Genomic DNA, 11083 nt, shown 5'->3' on the forward strand with positions numbered 1-11083 from the left:
CAGGTCAATTACTGTGCACTTTAGATTTTTGACCTTCTGAGTCTTTCACATATAAAGCATGACCATCTCTTAAATCCTTTAGATGCGGAACATCGAGACAGCACTTTGGGCTTCTCCCGACTCTCCATCACAAAGAAATTCACCATAAACTCCATATGCTACAGCAAGCTTGAAGAGCAGTATCAAGAACAACATGTTTGCTCAAGAAATAGAAATTAGGTCAGCTAACCTTCCTTTTTAAAAAATAAACTCTTCACATTTGAGGGTGGTTACGCTATGAAGATTAAGTATGTAAAAACACCTTTTGACACAGATTTGCCCAGCCCTCCCTCCACTCTGGTCTAAAGACGACTCACTTGAGTGATCAAAAAATCCCCCAAATACCGTACGTCTCCTCCTTTCCAAGCACAAGCAGCGAGCTAGCCGATTTCTGCTAACACCGCTGAGGTAGTGCAGTTATGAGTCACCAAACTGAATGAAACCCAAAAGGAGGGGATATGTTGGACTTAACCCCATTAGTAACAACAGATCACAGCATGATTTTCATCCCCCCAAACTGAACCTGCACACACATGAGCTAACTCGCTCTGAAAGCTACTGGGAAACAAACTACCAGAAAAGCCATAGCTAAGAATCACTTTTTCATAAAAAAGTTAAATCTTTTCTGCATACACGCACAGAAAGGCAAGTACACCATTGCTAACCAATACTTCACATACCTTAAATTCTGATCAGTGTGATTTCAGAGGTATTAACTGACAAAACGAAGAGGTCACAGCTAACAACAGAACAGAGGCAGAACTCAAATGACAGATGGATGAGTGTTGCTTTGTAGGGAGACCTCATATCCCAGAAAACTATCTTAAAAGTCAGCCTAACAGTTTTTCCAAAAAAGGAAAAAAAAAAATCCAGAAAATAGATGCTTTCTGTAACAAAAACGATGAGTTTGTTGGCTGGTTTGATTTTTTTAAGCATTCCAGTTTTATTAAAACCACAGAACATCAAGACATCTTCTCCTTCCAAATTAGTGACCAATAGTTGATATGTTTTCATGGGACTCAAGGAAACCAAGGGACCTACTTTTTTTGATATTGCCCAGAAACTTGCATTTTGTTCTAACGTAATCCAGGTGAAGTGCCCTTACTACCAAACTACTGGTTGTTTCATGATAGCTATCAGCTGACTACTTCTGCTCTGATAAAATAACGCGGTGCAGGAGCATGAACTTTAGCCTCCCACATTGTAGGCAGGTGTGCTGGAATGGTTGGGGAATCTTCTCTGAGAGGTCAGGGATGTTGTTTCACTTGCAGAAAAAGTGAAAACACAGTTTCAAAAATTTCCAGGGCCAGAAAACTCTCCCCTACTTCTATCTGGGAAATGAAGATCCAGGAGAATGCAGTCCACAGGTCAAATTCTCCAGACCTCTTAAATCTAAAATCGAGGATTCTCTGAATCAAGCTGAGTTTTTTGTTCCTCTCTTGCCTAAATTGGAGCAGAAAAGGAATCCCAGGATCAAGGAGCTTTTTCATTTTTAATTATTCTCCTGAACCTCTTTCCACTGCTGCCATAAAATACACCTCCAGTACACCATTCAAAAGACCATGCTAGAAACAAAGTAAAATTTAACACGCCCATGAACAATTTCCCCTCACACAAGTGTCCTAAATCGTAAACTATTTACCAGAATTTCCTTTTGAACCTCATGTCCATCTATCTGAGCACTGGGTTTTGTCAAGGACAATTGACAAGTGGACTGTACGTAACTTAAAATCAATTTCTCATACTTGAAGCATCCATGAAACCTCTGATCTGCACTTCATTTTTGCCAACACTGCAATTCCTCTGTATTGAGACTTTCATTCAAACAATTTAGAGCATTACATTCTGTTAATACAAAAATATTTAAAAAAATAAACATTTATCACAACCGAAGAAAATAACATCAAAAAACATTAAACGGACACAGTACACACAACTACTTAACGACCATTAAAACTTGCACATAGCAAAGACTACTACTAACAAAATAACTGAAATGCAAACAGCATTTAAAAAACAGTATGCCTTTTGCGTCAACCTTCCTTGTTACTGAGCTTTATACTATTACACGCTCTCACTTCCTGGTTTGTCAGAAACCACGCTGTTTTAAAGTCAAAGGTGCTCACTAAAAGGAAGAAGGAGGAACGATGAGTATTTTTAGAGATGTTTTGAGACCTCTGATAATAGCAGAGTATCTTTGTAAGCTTAAAGACAGTTTTTCTCCTAACGTTCAGTCTCCTTCAGCAGGCAAACATTAACAACTAGCCTATTTGTTTTAAATGTGGCCCAAGAAGTTCGACAGTATACATTATGTTTACAGCTTCGACAGGAAAAGTTGTATCCTCGATTTTTAATGAGATCTGTTGCGAAGTGCTAAATACATCCATCCTGTACTCAAAAAATAGCATCTGACTACCTAGTTCATTAATAAAACAGGACATTGAAACCACCCTCTGCTCTTCCCAATAAGCAAAGTAAAGCATTTGAATGAACTGCTCCCCGACACCCCCACCCCCTGTAGACAAAACATGCAAGTTCTGCCTTCTTCCAAAGCAAACAGGACACATAAAGGGGCATAAACATCCTCATGAGAAAAGTTGTTTTGGCTTAAAACAACTATGAGTATTTTTCGATGACAGTCTGAGTTACTAAATCAACATTTAACTTTCTTGTTGAGTACACCTGTTGAATGTTTAAACATAACAATACACTTCTCAGTTCTAAATAAAGCAGCAATTTCTCTGAGGCAAACTAAGGAGGATGCTGTTTAGAGCTGTTTCAAGTTTAAATGTATACAGAGAGGCTCACATGCGTTATTTTCAGCTTTTGTGATCCGTAAGTAAAAAGAACCTAGCTGAAATCTAGTATGCTGAAAGTGTAAACAGGTAAAAAAATACTGACAGAAAAACAATATCAAAAAAGAATGGGACTCTTCCTCACGCGCATGCTGTTCTTTTCTCTCATGCCCGAAAAGGCAATCAACTTACCAGATTAAACACGGTTTCAACTATGTCTCTGTTGGACACTTCACCAACTTCCACCAGTCCCGTCAGCACAGCGAATTTCATCTTGATACCTCGGATGGGGACTCCTGGATTCAAAGGCTGCAGCACACTTCCCCCTTCAGCAGCATTTCCTTCTTTTCCCACTCCTCCTCCACCACCATCATCACCTGTTGGCTGAACAACTTGTTTGTCTTCACTCGCCATGGCTAGTTCACCTCAGGTTACGACTCGAAAGGCCGGCGGCACGCTCCCCGCTCCGGGGAGAAGGGGCGATTCGGCCTCCCGGGAAGGCAACCGGCGGCCCACCCCTCTCCTTCAGCTCCGGCTCCTGAGGAAACCCGCGTCCGGCGGGGCGGGCGGGCAGGACGCGCCCTCGGAGTCCCAGCTCCCTCCTCTGTCAGCAGCTCTCTGCCCTCAGGCGGGTATTTACAGCCCTGAAGGACAACCCGAGATATTTTTCAGTTCGCGGAGGGTCGGGCGCTCCCCACAAGCCCGAGGGTCCCACCTCCAGCCAGCGGCCCCCGGCCCCTGCCCCGCGCCGGGGAGGCGGCAAGGGCCGCCCAGGAGCGCTCACGCCTCTCCCCGCGGAAGTCCCGGCTCCCCCGCGGACCCGCCGCCCGGCGAACACGGTCGTGAGGGGTTTGATTATTATTATTGTACACATATATTTTTTTTTTAAAGGGAATACGCTCCTCCTTCCCGCCCGGCTCCTTGTCCGCCGCGCCTGCGGCTCCTGCCCTTGTGCCGCCGCCGCGGACAGGTGCAGCGACCCGCCGCCGAGCAAGTTCGCACTCACCGCTCGCCGCCGCGGAGGGGGCGCGGGCTGCCCTGACGGCCGGCTCGGGGGCCGGGAGGCGGCTGCTCTGCCCCGCTCGCCGGCTGCGGAGGGCGGGCCGCGCAGCGCCGGCCGCCCCTCTCTCCGAGAGGCGCCTGAAGTTTCAGCCGCCGCCGCTTCACGCCACGGTCTCGATTAGCCCCATCTCTTCCTGCCGACGCTGCCGCTCTCTGCCGCCATGACAGCGCTGAGCCCCCGGAGCGCTGCCGGGCGAGCAGCCGTGCGCCTGCGCGGCCGAGCGCGGGCGGGGCGGACCGCCGCCGCGCGGGGCGGGCGCCGCCGGCTCGCGCACGCCCAGGTGCGCCCAGGTGCGCCCAGGTGAGCGGCGCGCGTGCCCCCCCCCCCCTCCCGCCCGCGCGGGGCTGAGGGCGGGAGCCGCGCGCCCGGCCGCGAGGCGGGAGCGCTCCGTCCTCTCCCCCGCGCCTGCTGCGGCCCCGCCGCCTCAGGGGGCGCCTTCGGCGGGGCTGCCCACCTGTGGAGAGTCAGCGCCTGCCGCGACCCGGCCGGTGCTGCGTGCGGCAGCTCGCCCCGAACTTTACTGGACTGTTTGAAGTCCCTGAAGCAGTTTTTCTTTCGTGGGGGTGGGTTTGCTTGTTGGGTGTTTTTAAAGAGTCAAAGAAACCATACGCGAAGAGCAGAACCGGCGTGCGGGAACGGAACTGGCCGCGCGCCCTGCCTTCACGGCCCCCAGCCGGGGGAGAACGGCAAGCGGGTAGCGCCCTTGCAGGGCGAGGGAGGGGAGGTTTAAAGGCTCCCGCCGCAGCTCCCCCCGCCGTCGGTAGCGATCCCGGGGTGGCGGGGGAGCCGCTTCCCCACCCAAACCTCCAGCCTGGGCGTCCTTCCTCCTCCTCCTCCCCCTCCTCCTCCTCCTCCTCCTCCTCCAGGCGCTGCTCTCTGGGGAGCGCAGGGGCGCCAATATAGGTCATGCGAGACGCCGCCCGGATTTGACGAACTGAGGTAAAAGAGGTGCGAGAGGAGGAAGGAAAACTCCCTCTCTTCCTTCCTTAGGTTAAAAGCCTGTGAAGGTAACGCTGGGCGTTCCGGGTTGGCGTCGGAGGCAACTCGCTTTACTGAAGGGCTTGCGGCGTCCCCAGGGCTTGCCCCCGAGAAGGCGTCTCGCACCCCCCAGGTGGCCGGTGGCGGTGGCTTGGAGGGGCTTCCTCCTCCCGCCTTCCCGGCGGGAAGAGGCGCTCCTGTCAAAGCCCACCCGGCCCGGCCCGGGGCCCGAGGGGGCCCCTTCGAGCCGCTGGAAGGCGGGTGTCACAGCCGGGCGGCGGCCCCCCGCCCAAAACGCCCTCCCGGTCCCAGCGAAGGGGGCGGCGATGTTAACAGCCGGCGCCCCTCAGCCCGCGCCGAAGCCCGCTGGCAGCGGGGCCGTCTCCCGAAGTGGGGCGGTCTCGTCCCGGGCGGGCGGGCGGAGGCGCGGCCTGCCCTCCCCTCCCCGCCCCTCGGCCGGGCTCCCGCGCCGCGGGGTGGCCATTTCCAGCGGGTGACTGTCGGGCAAGTGGCGGCGGCGGCTGTCCTCCGCTCGCCCCGCGGCGGGTCGGGGAGCTCCGGGCGAAGGGGGCTTTCCCGCCAAGCGGCCGTGGCCTGCGCGAGCGGCTGCCGTCGGCAGCGCCTGCCCGCCAGGAGGGAGTGGACGAGCTGAGGCGGCGGTCGGGCATCGCGGGGCCTGTGACCGCCTCTGGACGGAGGGGAAGGCCGGGCGGGTGGGCCCGGCCCCGCGGTGGCCCTCCTGGCCCCGCGGTGGCCCTCCTGGCCCCCGGGCGCCGTTCCCGCAGCACCTGCCTCCTCAGATCCGCCCCCTTCCCGCTTCTGCCGGCACCTGCCGTGAAGGTGAACTAGTACCACCGATCAAATCGCGTCCCAAAGTAAGTTGGATGCGCCCTAGGAAAGGAGGAGAGTCACGTTTTTAAACGTGGGGCCCAGCCTCGGGATGCAGTCACCGTACCTGCCATTGGGTGCAGACGTTTGCCCAGGCAAATTGTTAGCTAAATAGCCCATCGGTAACCTCCACGTAAAACTGCGGGTCCTGCTTCCTGCTAGTTGTGAAGGACGAGAATTGGTGCCCTTTCTGTGCTTCCTGCTGAGGTGACTCGAGCTGCAAATACGCGTGTACATTACCTCAGGTGCAGGGAACCTCTTGTTTGACCTTTTAAATGAACCTATTTGATATTAATCTGAATATCTGGTAACAAAGAATTAAGAGGGTCTGCTCCTCCAAACTCTTCATTCAAGGAGTCTTCCACTGCACTTTTAACGAGACTGCTTGTGTTAATAAGGTTTATACACCCTTCCACGGGCTGCGGGATCTCGTACCAGCTGTTCAACATACAGGCAAATGTACGAGTTTTATTAACAACAATGTATCGCAGCAATGTGACAGCATCAAAGATTTCCAAAGGAAGGATCATTTCAGGGATGTGGGCATAACTTGCAGATAGACCAATAGATACAGGGAAAAAAAATAAATGTATGTACATTTTAATGCTTCGCAAATATGCTTAACATCCTCTGTGATATAAAAAGCTGACATTTTTTTAATTCTGTGGAGGGAAAGGGAATAATCCTTGAATCGGTAAAAATTTCTGTGTTTTGAAATCAGACTCTAGTGAAACACCAAAGAGGCCAATGGGTGTTTTGTCTGGGAAATAAAAATTGCACCTTGTTCTTGATACTGCACCGAGTTTGGGGCAGAATTGTTTCCATGTACACCTCCCTGACTGTGTTTACAGAAAAAAAGTATAAACAAAATCAAACAACAGTTTTTCTGGAAAATGGCTTTCTGAAGTGACATGCAACGTTCTGATAAGCATGCTAAAGAAGATTGTAATTATTAAATATTAACTATTATTCTAACTGGATATATTATCATTAAATAATATTTTAACTTGTCTGTGGCCTGCTTTGGCAATGCCATGCTTTGTGTGTGTTGGTATCAAATTTCCCATGGGTTTTGGGCAAAAAATAGACACTCTGGAACACGTTCCATTACAATGCTTGTTCCATTCCCTTCCCACATAATTTTCTTACATTCTATAGATAAACGTAACAATGTATGTCAAGACTAGAATATTTCATAGCTGCTTTCCTGTTTGAATTTCCAAGTCCTAAGAAAGGAGTAAGCTCCTTTTTTTTTTTCTTCTCTCGTCTCCCTTAGTTACATACATACATTATTAGGAAGAGATGATAATCTCTAATTTGATTAGCAAACATCTGCAGTTTTTTCCTCAGAATTAGGAATGTTTAGAACTGTAATGCTGACACGTTCCATCTCTACGAAGCTACGGTGAGCTTGGGTGGTTACACCCATGCTGTGTAATCCTGACATTTAGAGTTTCCTGATGCCAGCATTTCTTACGCATGTTTTAGATTTCTCACGTCTATTGCTTGAGCTTCCCTGTCTTCCTACGAGTCACCTGTAGTTTCCTAAAGTATTGTCTTCCCTCTTGTGAGGAAGATGTAATTTTTATTTGAGCCTTTAAACTGGCTAAGCACGCATTTTCACACACCATTTTTACCTGCCTGCTTTTAAGTATTCCCTGCCTCCACGGTTGGCCTTTCTCTTTAAGCTCTTCATCAGGCTATCCGCCACCAGGCAAAGGCAGAAATGAAAAAACATTTGGCATTTTTTCTGTACCTAGTGACTTGAGTATGAGTTCTGTTTGTGGACTCTCCTGTCACCTGCGTAGAATGCAGCATTTGTTGTTAATCTTTTTCTGCTTTCTTCTTTGTTTTAACATCACATTAGAAACAAAATAAATAAAATGAATTGCTAAAATCCAGCTTAATGGATTTCAGATGTTTTCATCCAAACTGCATACTCCAATAGCCAGCAAATCCAGTTTGCCAGCAAAGACAGCAGCGTCACGTTGAATCCTGTCAGATCTTCCTGTATTTTCTTCCAGATAAATAAATACTTCTTGACTGGTCTCGATTGTTAAAGGCAGTGGGGTATGTGCATCAGTCAAGGCAGGTAACGTTCAGCAGACTGCCAGGTCAGGGTTCCAGAGCTTTAATTTGATTTTTCAGCCAGGTAAAACCAATGTTACATTCTCCACGTGATCTGTTCTCCATCTGGGCTGGTTTTATGTTCAAGCAACCGTGGTCATTGCCAAAAAGCCACCACCCAAGATTTTGAGAAATAGACCACCTTAGATAACAGTTATTTAAAGTATAGCTGAGAATTGGGAGTAAATCCTGTCTTAATCCTTTGCCCTGAGCTTCCCAAGCGTGCTTGCCAGTCTAATGCTGGTTCTGCCTTCCACAGTCAAACTGGAAGTGTCGAGCTAAGGGAATAAAAAACAACAGAAAGTTTTCCCTAAACCTTACAACCCAAAAGACAGTCACAAAGCATGGATTAAAAATGAACTTAAACCCCAGATTGGGAATGAACTCCGTAAGATTTTATGGGAAGTGCCAGTAAAGTCTCTGAACTCGATTTTAAGTATACTTTCTATTTAAATAACCTTTTAAAGTATTGCCGTGCGTCCTGGTTTAGAAGCTCCATTCAAATCTTCTGAACCCTCAACCCAGCACTGACCAGACCCCATCTGGGATGCTGTGCCCCCAGTACCAGAGACACATGGACATACCGGAGTGGGTCCTGCGACAGGCCGTGACAACGGTGGTGAGACTCAAGCGCCTGTTGCAGGAGGAGAGGCCGAGAGAGCAGGGACTGTTCAGTGGGGGGGAGAGAAGACGGGGGGTGTCTTTTCAATGTGCACTGATAGCTAGTGGGCGGGGGTGAAGTATAGCAGCTAAGGAGCAGACCCGTTGCCAGCTTCGCTGCATCTGTTGCAAGAAGAGTCGTTTTTGGCAGCTGGAGTCATTAACCTTTTTGATTGCTGCAGCTAAATCTGAACAGTGCTCAGGAATCAGATCTTTTACGTAAAAAACCCATGTAGTTCATATAGGATAAGAAAGCAAGTGTCGATAATAACTCATAACTTCCTTCTGCTTACACAGTCCAACTGAACCGAGGTGTTCAGTTGGGGGCGGGCTCATGACATCCAGCAATGTCAGAAAAAGTCTTGAATGAAGTACATTTTAGCAATAAAATACTCTGCCTTTAAGCAAAATGAGGGAAAAGAAAGTTTTCTTTTGATTACGTGTGAAGGCTGTTGCAATATGTGTTAGATGGTATTATTTTATTTTTTAAAATATACTTCAGTGCACTTTCATAATGTAGAATTTTACTTTTGTAATGTATTTTTTAACATGCATATGGTGAATTTTACTCACTTTTGTTTAGAGGTGTAATCAGTATATCTCTTCATTTGTCTGCATCACGTGTTCACGACTGGTGGATTGCCGCGATCAGTGTTTTTAAAAGCACTGAATTAATAAATGAATGCTTAATGACTCTCAGCTAGGTAGCATTAGAAAATGCATTTCCATTCTCTAGGGAAATTATGCTGGTACTGAGCTGCAGAAGCTGCTTTAGCGCATTTCTCCAGTTTCTTTAGCTTAGAAAGGATCTTCAAAATGTCAGCATAATTCCTTACACTATCCAAGCCTTGTCAGGAAATAGCTCATCTCCATCAAAGGAAATATGAACTTTTACCACACCAAATTCTGAATACACTTAAGAAACAACTCATTGTGCACTGTTTTTTATGAGCACTCCTTACTTTTCCTTTTGAGTCATACACCCTTATTATGTTAGCCTTTATTCCACTCCTTCATTTGTACTAAAAGATGTAATTGCTGTTGTGAAAGTCCTCTTAAGAATCCAGTTTCTAGCAGCACGCTAAGACACGTTTACTTTGTTTTCTGCTTTGCTAGTAAACCCTACGCTGTGTTTGGGTAAAACAAAGGCGCACGACAATAGCATACCAAAGACACTACAAATCACCTTTCTCCACTAAGGCCCTGTTCACCTAAACCTGAGTTTAAATGCCATATTCACCAGATCAGATACCTGTGCACTTGCAGAGCGTGCTGGAGGGAGGTGGCCTTGAGCCTGCGCTTCCCTGCCTTGCTGTGCTGGATGGACCCAAAGGATTCAGTGAGCTTGTGGAAGCGGCTGCTCCCGGCCCGGCAGCAGCTCCACCCACACACCTTGAACTGCAGTCATTTCTCATGTACCGTTCAAACTCTCCAGCCAAACCCGGGTTTGCTATTTAAAAGGCAAGAGTTGAACGCAAAGAGTCCAAAAGAAGCAAAAGACCTAGAAATAGCTCCATATTAGAGTTTTGAGAGGGATTATAAGAGGTTTTCTGCGTAAAACTCTAGTACGATCTCAGAGGATGTTCTGAAATCCCCAACAAATCACTTCTCACAGAGGCTGGATTAAGATCGGTGGAGGAAATGCAGTTATGGGCTTGTGCTACATCACAGAAAGGAACGAGGAACAAACACGTGAAATACTACTATGATTACGGGAACAGCTCACTGTTGGTACGTATTGTGATGCTTCAGCCTTTCAGCTCTGTTGTATAGTTACAACTACAAAGATGAGAGATGCTCCTGTAACGAATGCATAAGCTATATAATCTCCCTCTGGCTTTTAGTACTTCTCTGGATCACAATGCTGAAGTAAAAACAATTAGAAGAGAACAGACAAGCCTGAGGATTTCGGCCAAGTCTTTTTTGCCCAGAGACTGCACAGCGACTGGTGGCTACCCGAAAAGAAAAGAAAATGGGGTAGGGGAGCGGTGTCTCTGAGACTTCATGCTGTATTTGTTTTTTTTCTTTTTAAATAGCTTTTATTCATTTTGGATGCTGTATTAATTTTGGCTTGAAACTTCTATATTGTAACTACTAACTAATTAACTTCTATTTTAATCTGTCACACATAGTTTCTTATTATCTCATTTTTCTTTCCAGTATAGTTCCCCCTGAAGAGATACTTGTGTAGGATTCAGAGGGAGGAGGCTCTGCTGGAGGGAGAAAATTTCATAGGGCTGTGTGTAGGAGGATGAGCAGGACAAGAAAGAGGAGGTGATCTTCATGTTTTGGAAGGAAGGAGAGGGAATGTATCAAAATAGTGAGGTGAATTAAACAGAGCACAGAACAGCAGAAAGTGAAAGGAATGGGGACTAAGAGGCTGTTCTAACAGAAACAGGGATCAATGGCAAGGAGGTGTACAGGGAGACAGTCCACACAGAGCAGTAAAGAATCAAGGGAATCAGTGTTCTAGGAGCGGAATGAAAACAGAAAGAAAAAGTTTAGAAGATTGCAGCATTTACCAGGCTCTTCC

At 47.7% G+C, this 11083-nt stretch overlaps 1 protein-coding gene across 1 annotated transcript in view; it reads right to left on the reverse strand.

Moving 5' to 3' along the window:
• Positions 1 to 3248, reverse strand: part of LRBA (LPS responsive beige-like anchor protein) — a 426037-nt gene extending 422789 nt beyond the window's left edge. Inside the window, exon 1 of the mRNA XM_059826740.1 lies at positions 3027 to 3248. Within this exon, the coding sequence (XP_059682723.1) occupies positions 3027 to 3248 (222 nt within the window). The remainder of the gene's footprint in view (positions 1 to 3026) is intronic.
• Positions 3249 to 11083: the final 7835 nt, after the last annotated feature.

Source organism: Gavia stellata, chromosome 19 (assembly GCF_030936135.1).
Source record: "Gavia stellata isolate bGavSte3 chromosome 19, bGavSte3.hap2, whole genome shotgun sequence".
Taxonomy (NCBI): Eukaryota; Metazoa; Chordata; class Aves; order Gaviiformes; family Gaviidae; genus Gavia; species Gavia stellata.